Raw genomic sequence first — 16,416 nt, forward strand, 5'->3', positions numbered from 1 at the left:
TTAGGGCCTCAAAATGAAATTTGGAATAGGGCCTCCAACTTCTTCCGGCCGCCCCTGCCTACCTCTTACCCAATAGTGCCAGATCCAGGCCACCTCGTTTTCTTCACCGTGCCGTGCTGGATTCGTGCCGCTTGCCTTGGTTCGGCCCGAAATGCCTGCTCTACGCACATGTAGTGAGTCCATGGCGTACGAAAAAATGAAGCCAAACCTTGATCAATGATGAATCCCCTTCCTTAATTCAATACTCGGTTTGGTGGCCTGCTATTTGTAGAATTCCGTGCTAAGAAAGACGCACATGTAGATGTAGTCCCATGGCGTACAAAGTTTGATCAATCATGCGATTTCCTTAATTCAGTGCTACTACTAGTAGTATTAGTATAGTACATGTGGAATTGCGGATGTCCCCCCTTAAATCTCTCAAAATCACCTTTTACGCCCTCCCTTTTCTCCTCCTCAATCAAACCCCTTTGTCTCTCTCATCTATGCTCATCAACTAGCAAGCACCCTACTGTAACCAACTCTACACTTCTCCCCAATTTTACTTCAAACTAATTCCTCTCAATCCCACAACATTAAATTAAATACTCCCTAGATCTTCATCTTTTTCGATTTTAATGAAGATGAAGCATCATAAACCAACTATTAACAATCCTGTTATCACTCTCGACCATAAAAGGTGATCACATTTCTATCTTTTCTGCCCTTTTTTTGTAATTATGCAACTTTTAATTGATTTTTTTATTCTACTGATCATTTGTTGCTTGCTTAATTGTGATCTCCGTGTTTGAATTACCGGATTCATTAGTTTGCTTTATCTGACTAATTTTACTTTGTTTAAAGTGAGATTATGAAAATAAATTGGTTAACTTTGTCGGTGTTTAAGTTGATTACAATGTAGGGCTGGTTGTGAATTATGATGCATTTTTATACCAAGTCTACAGAATTGTAATTAAAGATTTTCTATGTTGTTTGATTATTTTTGATTACTACGGAGTATAACTTTGTATATTTTGTTAAAATAGCAACTTTGATGTAGGTTCATTTTAGGTACAATGTCACTAAGAGGATTATACATCTAATGTACTACCTCCGATTCTATAGTTTATGAGCATTCTAATAAAGTTTTTGAGTTTTATTTTAAAGTTTCTGAGTTTTACTATGAAGTTTATGAGTTTATTCACTTGAACATTAAACTCTAAAAAATTATAATAAAACTCAAAAATATTACTAAAAGTTTAGTTAAATTTGAGTTTTGACGGAAAAAATATTAAAATCTAACTTATAAACTTTAATATGCTAAAAAAAATACACATATATGCTCAAAAAAATACACATATATGCTCAAAAACAAATAAAGTTTGAGGTAATAAGCTCAAAAAAAAAATATGCTCAAAAAAAAAAAAAAAAGTTGGAGGTAGTACATTCGATGTATGTTCCTTTTTCTCGTACAATGTAGCTTCTCCCACTATTCGACTCATCCACTTTTCTAGTCAAACCATGACGCTTTTTTAACAATTATGATATTTTCTTTAGAGTGCACGGATATAATTGTTTCAAGCTAATTTCAAAAGATACATATAGGCATACTATTAAATGTCGGAAACCGGTCATTTTTTAGAAGGAATGATTAGTTGGCAAAGTCGATCACAACTTGATGTATAAGACCGTCTTAACTTAAGGCCAAACTGTTTACCGTATCACTTCGACTTAATTTCAGGTTAGGTCATATATGTTCAATTTAGTTCATGTCCTATAAGTTAAATTCACTTCAGTCGAGGTCCTATAAGTCAAGTTCAGTTCATATCGGGTCATGTCAGTTCAGTTTAGTTTACATAATTCCAGTCCAACAGAACGGGGCTGACTGATTACATTCAGTTAGTCATGAATGGTTGAGTTAGTCTCACACTTAAAAAACATTTCTATACAAGACTTACTGAGACCAAATTATTAGTGTTTGATCGAAGTAATCGAAATGTATGATTATTATTTTTAAATAAAAGTTTGCTTCAATTGAGCGTAATTATTGAGGGGTAATAGAGGAAAAACGATGGAAGGAATGACCTAGTGGTGGAATTAGGGTGTGTTTGGATAGCAAAAGTGGAGGGAAAGGGAGGGGAGGGGGAAGGAGGGAAGAGAAAGGGAGGTAGGGGAAGGGGAGGGCACATGGGATGTGGGTGTTTGAATACAATTTCCTTCCAAATCTTGCCTATTGTGGAGAGATTTTGATTTGCCTTGGAGGAGGGAAAATGGATCCCTCCAAATCTCTCCCCCTCCATTTCCCTCCACCCTCATTTGCTATCCAAACAAGGGATTTTAAATCCCCTACTCTCCCTCCCTTTCTTTTCCCTCCAAATCACTCAATCCAAACACAAGGTGTGTTTGGATTGAGTGATTTGGAGGGAAAAGAAAGGGAGGGAGAGTAGGGGATTTAAAATCCCTTGTTTGGATAGCAAATGAGGGTGGAGGGAAATGGAGGGGGAGAGATTTGGAGGGATTCAATTTCCCTCCTCCAAGCCTAATCAAAATCTCTCCACAATAGGCAAGATTTGGAGGGAAATTGTATCCAAACACCCACACTCCATTCCCCCTCCCCTTTCTTTCCCTTCCTTCCCCCTCCCCTCCCTTTCCCTCCTTTTTTCCTATCCAAACACACCCTTAGAGAAAACGATGGAAGGAATGAGCTAGTGGTGGAATTAGACAAAAACAGGGGAGTAAGGGAGAATAGTTAACCCAACGAGAGAGAGTTACAGTTATCTACTCCCTAAGGTAATGCATATCAGCAACTGGAAAACAGTTTCCGCCACCTCCATCCTCTCTGTTCACTGCCATCACTTCCTCATTTGTCCCCTTACTATGATGTCTACTACCACTTGAAACTCTTCCACTAATACAAAATTACAAGTAAGTCTACCGCAGCAGTCGTTATTTTTGATGCTAATATTGACAGTTGTTGAGGTCGGAATAATTATTGCAGGGATGCTTATGGATTTGCGGTCAGGCCTCAACATGTACAACGATATAGAGAGTATGCCAACATTTACAAGGTACATGAGCCAGGTTATCTAAACTTAAATCTTTTTACAAGTATTTATTTAGATAATTTATATGTTGTATGATTGCTAAGTGAAGAGCATCATCACCTTGTCGAGACATAATGACTAATTCTGCTCCTGAGTAGGATGTGAATTAGTTGCTGTTCAGTCATTTTTTCACCTCATCGCCGTAAAATTGCAGCTCCGTTTTGTTGCAGTAGCTAAAAAGTAAAAAGTTCCTCTTATGTTTTTGAGTCCTATGACATGGGGTTACTTTGGGAAATATAAATTATAAGCCACATTCTATCATTTATGTATTCAGATCTCAAAGGAGCTAAATACTGAATAGATGGGTTAAAAAAATGGTTTGTTCAACCGGTTGTTTTTCTTATTCATTAAATAGCCGTCAATTAATGTAATGCTCGGATAAGTCAAAAGGCCATCTAGAATCAGCCTTTACGTGTTTGAAAACAAGGCCACAAGGGTAAGACTGCGAGCATGAGATCCCTGTACTCTAAAATGGGGTGAATCCTTCGAGGGGCTAGTGGTAATGTTATTGTATTTACCTTTAATGTAATTTTGGTAGTCCCTTTACCGTTGTGCGTTTTGTGCTGTGTAGCACTACTGCAGTACTGCACTCTGCACATGTAAGCTGGGAGATGCCTCTATTAGTTTGCAATTCTCGCAAATGAATTTGGGTTATAGATTTGAATTGTGGCTAGTCTGTGCATTATATCTGCAAGTTGGTTGGTTAGCATTTATGGAAGTGTTGCGCTTTTGTCTAGTTCTTTTTTCCTGCATTTCTGACAGTTAATAACCAAGAATTCATGTAATAGTTATACCATTATTGTATTTCAGGAGGAGGAAGAAGAAAGATCTGATAGATGGAAAATCTTTTTAGAACGGGTATCAGAGTGTGTACAGTCGCCTGTTGACGAGTTATCTGTTGATACAATCAGTGAAGAAGGTCATAGCACATGTAAGCTTGTTTCTGAAGCGTCCATTGAAAATGGTGCTCAGGAGTGTGAGACCCCATCAGTCAAGAATAAAAAATCACATAAAATTCAAATATGGTCCCATATTAGACCATCTCTACATGAAATAGAGGATATGATGAGTGCTAGAGTTAAAAAGAAAGCCAATTCATCAAGAAAAGGACAGGATACAGATCCAAAAAAGACTCTTCAGCCCATTGAAGAGGCTAAATTCTCTAAGGGAGCAACAGAAGACGATTCAGAAGAAGAATTCTATGACGTGGAGAGATCAGATCCTGTTCAAGACGCCCCATCTGTTGATACTGCTTCTGCACCCATCATATCTAGTAGTGCTGAAGGGACCAACTTGGATTCAGATTCTCTGTGGAAAGAGGAGTTGGAGGTTCTTGTTCGAGGCGGTGTACCTATGGCCCTTAGGGGAGAAGTATGATGTCTTATACAGCTTACTTATCAGTTCTTGGTATTTAATTGTGGTTGCTTATTGTTAACACTTTAATTGCAGTTATGGCAAGCCTTTGTTGGTGTGAAGGCTCGGCGAATAGAGAACTACTACCAGGACTTGTTGTCTCAGAAGAGTAATCACGGTGACAGCATAAAGGAAGAAGAAATGGATGTTAAGGACTCAAATGAAGAAAGTGTGGGACAGTCTGAGAAATGGACAGGTCAGATTGAAAAGGTCAGTTGATGTATCAACTATCCCCCTCACTATTTCGTTGTTATCACTGGGCCGTCAAATGAAACACTGAACTATGTGAACACAGGATTTGCCCCGTACGTTTCCAGGCCACCCTGCTCTTGATGAAGGCGGTAGAAACGCTTTAAGACGTTTACTTATAGCATATGCTCGGCATAACCCCTCAGTAGGCTACTGCCAGGTAACTGATGTGAAAAATAATGCTCTGCAAATTTGACAAGTTTGTTTAGACTGGCAAAGGACAATGAATTGCATGTGTTTTAGCATCTCGAGTGTTTCTGTACTATTTTGAGGTTTGTTGCCTTAATTGAGAACTCTCTTAAGTAGGTTTCTAAAGCATGGATTTTTTTTAAAATATTTTGTATGAGAAGCCTGAATAAGACAAGTCAGTGTTTAACTCAGGCTCTTGTATGAAGGTGATGTGACATAAAGTTTTTCCTGCTTGTGGTGGGGTATTTTCCAGATTTGAGACCTGGGTCTGTGGGGCCAATGTTAACGCTGGGATGCGGCTCCCTCTTGGTGGTCACTTGTTAATTCTCCTTAAGTTCTTATGAGAGACTTGTTGAAAGAAAGAAAAGAGAAGAGTGATTATGGATTAGCCCTTTTCTTGTCTGTTAAGTGTCTCAATCTGGTGATTTAGCACCTAAGAGTAACTCCAGGATACTACAGATTTTCTTGAAATGGCTTGCTACCTAGCTAGCATGGGAACTTGTTGCTCATTTTGACATGACTTTTTTCTTCATTACAATTCCTTATGACAGATAATGTCGTGCCATATTAATTTTTTTGGGATTAAGGCATTGGTTATTTAATACTACTTCTATTTCACTCAAAAACCCCATTGTTCAAAATTCCCCTCACAAGAATTGCATGGACCAAGGGTAATATATTAATGGGTAATATATGTCAAATAAAGGGAAGGAGGGAGGAGATGTTGGTGGTAAAAGAGGAGGAATAGGCTGATGGAAGAACAATTACTATATTTTGGGGGCAATTCGGCTGTCCTAGAGTGAATGTTAGTGACTATTACCTCCCAAGTGGGAAACAGTAAACTATTATGTCCTCCATCTTCCTCGTCCTCCTCTCTACACCACCCACCATTTCCTCTACATCTCCCTCCCCCAATCCCCTCTACCCCCTTTAATGCATTTCCCTCTATCCAATAAGCCATTAAGTCTATATGTTGATTGCCAAGATATAAGCGATCTCATTTCGTAGTAAGAATAACTGGGTCTATATTCTACAAATCTCCCGAACTTGAAAAATGGTCATTCAGTAATTGGTGATTCTTCCTTGTGTCTTTTTATGGAGGTCAATGGATTTTATTGGTTGGATTCTCATTGAGTGTTGTGTTTTGTAATAAGCTGCACGTATTTTCCTAAATCTTTAAAATGGAGAACACCCTTTTTTTTTGGTGTGAAATGTCAAGGGCAAAAAGGAGATTGATGGGTTTCGTCTTATTTTAATTTACTTTAGGCTATGAACTTTTTTGCTGGTTTATTGCTGCTTCTAATGCCAGAGGAAAATGCTTTTTGGTAGGTCCTAAAACCCTCTCATTTATCCAGTTCTAATTTGTCAATATATTCTTCCGCCTTTCCTATTTCATGAACAATGCAACCTGATGGACCCATATACACGATTGGTAAATTGCTACATCTACAGGACCCTTATGGGTATTATGGATGACTACTTTGATGGGTATTATGCAGAAGAGATGATCGAGTGTCAGGTGGTCACAATCTCTTGTCTTTTGCTTGACTAGAGTACCTTATTTGTGTGATTAGATTTGTCTTGAACCTGTTTTTGACATTTTATGCTCACTGCTGTGTTTTTCCAGGTAGACCAACAAGTTTTTGAGGAGTTGGTACGTGAGAGATTCCCAAAACTGGGTTCGTAGCTTCCTAGTACTGTTACTTGTGATCTTATGGCCTGCATTATTCTACAATGTCCTCAATGATATCATAATTTTTCTGCAGTCAACCATCTGGATTATCTGGGAGTTCAAGTGGCATGGGTTACGGGACCGTGGTTCCTCTCTATATTCATGAATATGCTCCCATGGGAAAGTGGTCAGGTTCTGCATAAACTTGTACATATTTCATTTCTTTTCTGTGGTGGATGATGGGCGTGAATTGTGTGTTCCTCACTTACTTTCATGTGATTCAGCTGCGTTTTTGCCTTTAGTTTCTTATGACTCTAAAATTTGACGTATCAGCTAGTTATAAATGCAAATTATGTTTTCTTGTGACACAGTTCTTCGAGTTTGGGATGTGCTTCTCTTTGAGGGAAATCGTGTTATGCTGTTTCAGACAGCACTGGCTCTGATGGAACTATATGGTAATAATCTAATAAGTGACACCCTAAGCTTATTTGTGTGTTATTATTCAGTTTTGTTTTTTAAATTGAACTGCAGCTTTGAGCTGTTCAAATTTGGCTACTTGTACAATGAAGAGAGAAGGAATACATTTCTTGAGTAATAGAAAGGCGTGAAAGATTTTTCAAATTAGCTACACCTTTTTTGTTTTATGTACTTGGTACTTAATATTCAAGGAATTAATGAGCACTCAAATAATAAATTGATGTCTCTTTTTCTATACGCTCTTCAACTTAATATCTCAAATGTCATCTACCCTGCCAACTCTTAGTAATGACATTCTCCAATTGCCACATTCATATTTAAAGGTCCTGCCTTGGTGACGACAAAAGATGCTGGAGATGCAGTCACTCTACTGCAATCACTGGCAGGGTCAACATTCGACAGTAGTCAACTAGTCTTGACAGCTTGCATGGGATTCCAAAATGTGCATGAAGCCAGGCTACAGGAGTTGAGAGATAAACATAGACCATCTGTGATAGCCGCGATTGAAGAGAGAACCAAGGGCCTTCAGGCTCTGAAAAATTCACAGGGTCTTGCTTCTAAACTGTATAGTTTCAATCACGATACTGGTTCGATTCTGACAAATAAATCAAAAGTTGCTGATGAACACATGAATGGTGATACAACCCACTTGGAATCTGGTTCCACTACTCCGGATGATTACTTTATTGGCGCACCAGGGTCCGTGGATATCGAGCCTGGCTTGGATCTTCAAGACCAGGTAATTTTGCGTTCTTTCTTTCTTTCTTTCTTTCATGAGATGTTTTGTGCTATTAGTTCAGTTGGAATGCTCATTAGGGAAGTTGTTACTGTGTAGTTTTGTTTATTATGGAGTATTTCTTTTTGTGAGGGTGTAGCTTTGTTTATTAAGTGGCTGAGAACTGTGTCCATTTTCAGTACGAGTAGCTTTTAGCCCTGATATCAGCTTTAACTTTTTCCTTGAACTTTTGTTGATTAAATATATCTTAATCGGCTCCAGAAAATAGTATCAGGCATTGAAATTCTAAAAATGTATCTGTTGCTGCCTTTCTGCATTGACATGCATTTCATGGAGCACAGTGACGTCAGAGATGGTTCAGTCTCTCAAACATATAATTCACGAGTCTTTTCTATTACATCTGAGGGTGGCATTGTGTAGGTCAAGGTACGAGAGAGATAGAGAACTGTGTAGTTTACGTTAGTTTTGGTGGCAATGGAGTTGAGGTTGGTGAGAACGTGAGGTTGTATGAAGCAAAAAAGAGCACTGAGGTAGATTGTAAATACTGTTTGTTGTTTGTGCATGAACAAGACTTAAGAAAGGGAGTTTTTCGAGATATTCTATGGCGTACCCCTATGTTTTCGGTTTTGTGCGTGGTACCCCTGCCTTTTTGAAATTTTATGGTGTATGCCTAAACTCATACATAGTTTGTACCATGACTTTATTGATCACCTCCGTTAACTTGATCCGATAGTCGATTTTTTTATCCACCTGTTAACCCAACCAATTACCCATCAACCCACCTATACGGCTGACCAATTAACTCACCTATGAACCGACCCAACAATTTATGAACTTACCCAATAATCCATCAACCCACTTTAGATGATCACATCATTCTTCATGGAGGAGGTATTACTGGTAGTTTGTGGTTGTTAAAGGTAGTTTGTGATACTTTCATAAAGGAAGGTTAGATGATGGTATTGTGTGAGAATGTAGGTTGAAGGAGGGTTGTTGGGAGAGGGAAAGAGTTGACGGGGGGTTGAAGGAGGTTACAGTAGCTACTAGATATGGAGTTCAAGGGTACACCGTACATTTGTAAAAACGCAGGGTACAATTTACAAAACCCAAATCATTTTGGGATTAAGGCTCTGATGTTGTTGTTGTTGTACAATTTACAAAATCCAAACACTCAAGGGTACGCCGTAGGATTTCCCCCATTTTGTCTTTTTCCCCAGTTGTTATCCTGCCTTTTAATTATAAGTTTCTGGAATACTACTAAGTGCTGTGATGCTGGAAAAGAAACAAATGATGATCGCAAACCATATTGCAAGACTTAACAATCAGATTGAAGTCATGGAAATGGATGAGTTTTTTCTATCTATGGTTGACCTGTAAATTTCATAATCTGTTTTACGTTACATGTCGGATAGATTATTTCTAGTTAGCTAGAACAAAAATAGAGGTTAAACCATATCTATTGGCTGAACAACCAGATGATTCGCTTTGTGCTGATTCTGAATGAAGAGGATGAATGTATATTGATGACCTCTTTTCCTCAGGTCATATGGTTGAAAGTCGAGTTATGCAAATTACTGGAGGAGAAACGATCTGCAGAGCTAAGGTAGAACTTTTGCTGTGTCTTTTGTTGTTTACTAAAATATTAACAGCAATCTATCAGCACCGGGCCTTTATTTGCCAGCCGATGAGGCTTTTTTTAGTCAAGTCTGTGCCTTTCTAAGGAACTTCACATGTGAATCTGTGTGTGTGCGCGCGCATGCTCCCTAAGAATTGTCTCCTAACCCATTAGAGTTTCAAAATTCTTATGTGGGTGTCCCACCTTGACAAAATGAGAAATGAGGTTACTACTTATAAACCAAGGAGTTGCTCCCAATGTCTCCCATGGTTTAAAATCTCGGCCAATATGTATCGCATTGCCAGATATGTATTGGTATCGGAAGCAGCCGATATGAGATATCCATAGATGCATTGGGTAAATTAAAAATAGGACAGTATCGGCCGAGACAACCGATTTATAACGTGTATTGGCCAACTCGGTTCGATACGGCCCACGATGAATCTGAGATGAACGATACCACTTGTACCGGCCAAACTTTGTAATGAAAAGCTCTTAAATTGTATAAAATACGAATGAAAGGAGGGGTAGAGAAAATTCAATTTCCTCACATTCTATCTCCATCTGGGCTATAGGCAATCAACATGATTGGTTACGTCCAAAGCGCGCTCCGTTCGTTCTGCTTGAGACAATCCAATAAGTTCTCCGGGAAAAAAAAAAACATTAGACATTCCATCCTTAACTTTACTTGGAATAGCCAAGATGATAAAACATCACAAAAACTTGAGAAAAAAAGTATCACCGCAATAACCGCGATTTCGAGCGTGACGGCTGAGTGGAGGATGATTCCGCAACACCGTTACCGCGATCGCTACCGATACCATTATTTTAAACCATGTTTACTCCTACGTGGGATTTTACTTTGGTCTTTGACATGGCCGGATAATCTTAAAAGAATTCTAATCCATCTTATTTTCAATACATGCAACTTCTATTTTTCTCCCAGATTATCTCATTCATCAACTGGTCTTTTTTTTTTCTTTTTTCTTTTTTTTTTTTTTTTTATGTATAGTATGCACATCCGCCATAGCTCATGCCACTCACTTTAAATGTGACAGTAACACTTTGTTTGACGGACCAACTCTTGTGCTGTATATAACTAATTTAACAGTGCTTGTTAAATTATTTGGCCTTACAAAATTTTCTTCTTAATCGATGAGGCATGCAAGGATCAAATAACCGTGACACTATTCTACTTCAACCAACCTGCTTTGATTTTATGAGCCACATCTCTAATTCTCTATCCCATTCCCCATCCTTTTGGATAACCTTCAACATTTTTCCCATCAATGGTGATTGATCCTTCCTCCATTCTAAACAAATTCAATGTATTTTGTTTCCCTATTATGTGGAGCTAATATGTACGAATGTCAGATACATATAACCCTTGGGTGCGTTGTATCTCAACCACTGTTTCTTCTTGTCATTATTGTGATCATGTAATACTCGTTTTCAACAGCATGCTACAAATATTATCCACTGGATAACCTGGTTAATTTTCAGTCAACTATTGTATGGGAACATGCTTTAACTAAGTTAATGTGTTGGACCTCTTGTGCATTTGGTTTAATTGCATCATAAATCGATTGATGTGAATCTTCATTATTTCAGAAATAACAGTGGAACTCATTCTTCAAGTATAGTTTCTAATGCCTCCTAGGTTTTTATGGCCTCTTCCTAAATTAGATTCATCTTTACCTATGAAGTCTCACTTCATGATATGTGGAATATAACATGGCACCAGGGCTGAGGAACTGGAGACTGCCCTAATGGAGATGGTTAAGCAAGACAACCGTCGCCAGTTAAGTGCAAAGGTATGTTCACGATGGATCGTTCATTTTTCAGTTCAGCTATTGTTTATTTATTTATATATACTCCCTCTGTTTCGGTCATTTGTTGTCCTTGTCCATATTGGGGTGTGTCAGTCAATTGTTGTCTTTTCTATTTTAAGAAAGAACTTCATGAGCAATTTGATCATTCACACTCAATTGTTCCACTTGTCATTAGTAATTGGCCCCTTACTCTTTCCTTGGTCTTTGTGCCAAAACCAAAGGACAACAATTGACCGGGACGGAGAGATTACTTTTTCATTTGCTTAGTAGGGAACTAGGGATCACAGAGTTAAAGCATGTGATGTCGAGATGATTCAGGATTGGAATCAAACTCAATAGTTGATACTTTATATTTTCGCATTGCTTGCATACTTCATGTGATGGTGGTTTGATGGGCTAAGGCATCCATATCCTTGAAAGGGTTTCCTAGTTTTGGTTAATAAACATTACCGAATTCGCTCGGTGCCCTGCGAATCGCGAATTGCTAAAAGCGAATTCTATCATGTTGCTTACTAAAAATACATATAACACACATTCTATAGGAGCGAATCGCGAATTGGTAAGGACGTATTCATAGCGAATTCGGTAACCATGTTGTGACCAATCATGCCTGGCGTGCATCTGATTTTCTTTCCTTGATTTCTTAATGATGATAAAAAAAACTTGATAATCTTCCTATGATTTCAGGTCGAGCAATTAGAACAGGAGGTTTCAGAGCTCCAGCGTATGCTAGCTGATAAGCAAGAGCAAGAACATGCCATGCTTCAGGTTTGTTTTGCTTGTACCAATACATTCCTCATTTGGAGCTTCATGTTTCTCAAAAATTGTTGTGAGGTAATTATTAAACCTATTATTCATGCACTTTTTAGGTCCTGATGCGGGTAGAGCAAGAGCAGAAAGTAACAGAAGATGCACGCAGATTTGCTGAACAAGATGCAGCAGCCCAGAGATATGCAGCCGAAGCTCTTCAGGTATTATAGATCTTTGGCTCTTTGCTGAATCCTTTTTCCTTCCCCTTTCTCTCTCATTTTTTTGGCCTTTCCCCCTTCCCCATTTTTGTGACAGATTGGTTTATAGTCTAGTAATAATATTATATAATAAAGGGATGGTTGCTAGTCCAACAACAGCAGCAGCAAAATTACCTCATTGGCTCAAACGCTCCCACATATATGCTATATCTTGATTATACCACGAAGGTGTTTCTCCAGTGCCAGAAGTATAACCTGTGAACTACATCTAGCCATCTGAGGGGTGAGCAAAAATGAAAGGGGGAACCGAAATTGAGAACCCGAAAATTCGGTTATTTTCCGGTTCGGTTAACTGAACCGGTTTTTAAAGGGGAAATCCAGTTTATTTACTACAACAACATCAGAGCCTTAGTCGCAAAATGATTTGCGGTTGGCCAACATGACTCATCATACGAAACCGACGTATAAATAACGAAATCGTTTAATCGATTTCAATCCGGATTACTAAAAAAACAAAAAAATAAATAAATAAATGAACAAAACCAAACCCAGTATTTCATGTGCTCAACTCCCTCTTGAATCCCAAACCAACATTTTACCCCTTCTTGAAACCCTAATTTAGTCATCCCTAATCAGCGATTACTCTCTCCTCTTACAATCTAATAATCTATCATTTGCCTAAAGAGTAAAGACGACAATTCGTTATTATTATTTTTCCAGGTATTTTATACTTTAATCTACCACTTTATAGTTCGTTTTCATAATTTTTCTTACATGATTTCGATTTTTTTACATGGTTTCGTTTTTGTTTGATTTATTATCCCCATTATGTACTTAAGTTGACGACTTAACTCATCTACTATCTTCAATGTTTGTATGTAAAACTTTGGATCAAAATTGTGATATTTGAATCAAGATTGTGAATTTTTAGTTTTAAAAATAGTGGATGTACAAAAAAGAAGCAGGTAGGCAGGTAGGCTGTATAGGTTGGCTGTATGCTGGAAAAGAAAGATTAAATCATGTTTAAATTCCGGTATTGGTTAACTATATTTGGTTCCAGTTGCGGAAGGTTGTATCATACAACGATGTAAAAGAGGGTACGCAGTATTCATCTACAATGATCTTGGTGTTGTCATCTTAGATTTCATTTGATCAAAATTGTATTGTATTTGTTAGTTTTGATTATTAATCATGTTGTAGACTCTTTCATTAATAAATATCCCTCCGTCCCGGTCATTTGTTTACCTATTCCATTTTAACGTGTCTCATTCAGTTGTTTACCTTTCTATATTAAGAAGGTTTTTTAGGAGTAATTTGATCATACACTTCTATTAAGCTCCACTTGTCATCCACTAACAACCATCACAAATGGTCCCCTCCCCTTTCCTTGGACCTTGTGCCAAAACCAAAGGTAAACAAATGACCGGGACGGAGGGAGTATATTTTAGTCCAAAAAAAACCAGTTAACCGGTTTGCGAAAAACAAGGTTCGCTTAACCGGTTTGCGAAAAACAAGGTTCGCTTAACCGGTTTTGGTCATCCCTCTTCTACATTCTACTTACTCGACACCAGATGCACGGAGTGTTCAGTGAAACATTTTGCTTTAATTTATTATATTCTAAAGCCAGAGTGCTTTGTGTTATGGGGAAATACGCCAAGTGTAATTCGTGGTTTTCTTTTATTTTTTTAATAACGTGCCCTGATGATGTATTTGACTTAATTTCTTTTCTAGAAAAAGGTTGTATATCCGTAGGTCTTATTTACTTCTTTGCCCCTTTTAGTTTTTATAATTTTTCGTATTGCCGATCTTTTATTAACTTTGTTGGCTGATATTATTGATTTTTAGCGTGGAGAACCCTTTTGTCTACTGGAAATTAATTCAGCGGCTCTATAAAATTCATCTTTAGTTTTAGCATACAAGTACATTCTCCATAATTCTCTATGGTAGAGTTTTTGGATGACACTCTTGGCATTTCTTTCCCCATAGGAGAAATATGACAAGGTTGCCGCTTCGCTTGCTGAGATGGAGAAAAGGGTAGTTATGGCGGAGTCAATGCTGGAAGCTACACTGCAATACCAGTCTGGCCAAGTGAAAGTCCAACCTTCTCCAAGGTATGCAGACGAATAGAAATTTGGAACTAGTTTCACATCTTTTATCGGACTTTTTTGTTAGAAAGCATGCTGCACTTATCCGTGTTGTATAACATTACTGTGGTATTGGTAATCTGATTTTTCTGGACAGGTCTGTAAATAATGATTCATCACCTGTACAAAGTACTACAGAATCTTCAATGGAGGTTCCCGCGAGAAAAATTAGTTTGCTGACTAGACCATTTGGACTTGGATGGCGTGACAAGAACAAGGTAGCTGTGTATGATATGCTTTTGCATCTAAATTTGAGTTTATTACGTGGTAGTACTAAGGTCCAGCTGGTTTTGCAGTATCAAATGAAAAAACGATTAATTGGTTTCCATACCCTACTGTGGTATACATATAATACATCACAATAATTGAGTTTTCAAAATTTTGCATTCTCCTTTCTCTAACCGCAAATCTATTATTAAGACATGAATCAAATTTATTAAGAATCCATTTCATGCTGGAATACAGCCCAATACAAGATTTCTTGATTTTAGGATTTGTTTGACTTCTGCATTTTCCATTTTGGTCGTAGAAAATTAATACTCCTTCCATGCTACTATAATCTTCTCACTTTCCGTTTGAGTTATCCCTTAATAATCTTCTTAATTTACTTTTTCGGATGTTAATTTATCTTCTCTCTTTTCTATCTTTACCATGTATCTCTATTTTTTTTTTTTTTTTTTTTTTTTTTACTATGAATAAATAATTGTTCTCTTATATTCTAATTGACTTGGTAGTACGACTTTTTATTATGATACACACAGTTTTAAACTAAAATCGGGAGTTAAAAGCTAGTTTAAAAATAATACAATGATCTGATAAGAAACTGGATTACATAAAAATGTTTGAATCGGGCAGTGATGTTTTGGGTTTGGATTGTTTTTGGTTTTGGATTTAGATTGGTGACCCGATAAGAAATTGGATCAGTGATCTGATAAGAAACTGGATCGGTTTGACGTATGGTGGACGAGATGAATTGTGTCATCCCTAAGCTTGTGGAGTTGCCTGAAGAACCTTTATATTTACTGACCATTTCGAACTCTAAAAGACGTGGTGTTATGTTGTATATAAACCTCGATGCAGCTTGATCAGTTTGTATTGTTATGAAGGCCTCAAAGTTCTAGGCTTCTAGCCATTGTCGCCATAAACAACTACCTAAGAGTTATGATGTCATTTTGATGTTTTGCTTGTGCAGGGAAAGCCACCTGTTACTGAAGAATTAAGCAATGGGAAGCCGTCTGAGGAAGTACCAAGCCCAGTTGTCCAGGAGACAGAAAGCAATGACAGTCAGCCTTCCGACAAACAGTAAATATCGGCTATTTATACGATAATGTGCAGAATATCCGTTGCATTGCAAGAATTTCCAATGCTTATTTTCCCATAGTGGAGTCTTGGTTTGTAATTTGATTATTTGTACCTTTTCTGTGTTCAGTGTATAGAATTCTATTTCTGTTTGTTAAAAACTTAAAATATAGGAGTAAGTAATAATACTATTATTATACAGAATTAGAATGAAATAATTGTGAAATTGATTTTTGATCAGTTTGAGTCTCCCATAAGAACAGTCATTCCCGTTCATGGTATTGCTTCGGTGTATCTTTTGGTATTGCTTCCGTGTATCTTTTGGTACCATAATTGTTCTGCAGATATTGTCACAAGCGTCCAGTTATAGCCCACTTGGTATTATAGGAGTGAAGTTGGAAAGGGTAGTAACATTAAGATTTGGATTACCAACTGGATTGCGATGATACAGCCCAAATTCGATGTACATGCCGTCAATGTGAGCATCCCGCTGAAGGAGAGGATGCTCTTGTAGTCTTGTTGCCAAATTCCAGAAATTGCCCGATGACTTAACTGCTTCTTTCTGCGATCTTGAGAGTGAAACCCGGTGACTATATTGAAGTTAAGTTTAATTTTCATATTTAAGCAACAGTTGAGTTCTGTTAAATAACATTTCTCTTGTTCTTGCCAGGGAGTTTAGTATGAGACCGTCTCACCAGTAAGACCAAATCCTAATTCTTGTGTTCTTATATGATTAATAGGT

The 16,416-nt window shown here is 37.6% G+C and overlaps 1 protein-coding gene across 1 annotated transcript; it reads left to right on the forward strand.

The window, feature by feature from the left end:
• The first annotated feature begins 379 nt into the window (after window positions 1-379).
• Window positions 380-15,914, forward strand: LOC141611961 (uncharacterized). The gene is made up of 18 exons (XM_074430626.1): window positions 380-676; window positions 2,975-3,044; window positions 3,891-4,451; window positions 4,530-4,703; window positions 4,789-4,902; window positions 6,198-6,256; window positions 6,384-6,450; window positions 6,559-6,610; window positions 6,698-6,790; window positions 6,975-7,058; window positions 7,404-7,819; window positions 9,358-9,419; window positions 11,176-11,245; window positions 11,951-12,031; window positions 12,133-12,234; window positions 14,218-14,342; window positions 14,473-14,593; window positions 15,568-15,914. Exons 1-18 carry the CDS (start codon window positions 615-617, stop codon window positions 15,679-15,681), a joined length of 2,427 nt encoding a protein of 808 aa, XP_074286727.1. The 5' UTR covers window positions 380-614; the 3' UTR covers window positions 15,682-15,914.
• Window positions 15,915-16,416: the final 502 nt, after the last annotated feature.

Source organism: Silene latifolia, chromosome 11, assembly GCF_048544455.1.
Source record: "Silene latifolia isolate original U9 population chromosome 11, ASM4854445v1, whole genome shotgun sequence".
Lineage (NCBI taxonomy): Eukaryota > Viridiplantae > Streptophyta > Magnoliopsida > Caryophyllales > Caryophyllaceae > Silene > Silene latifolia.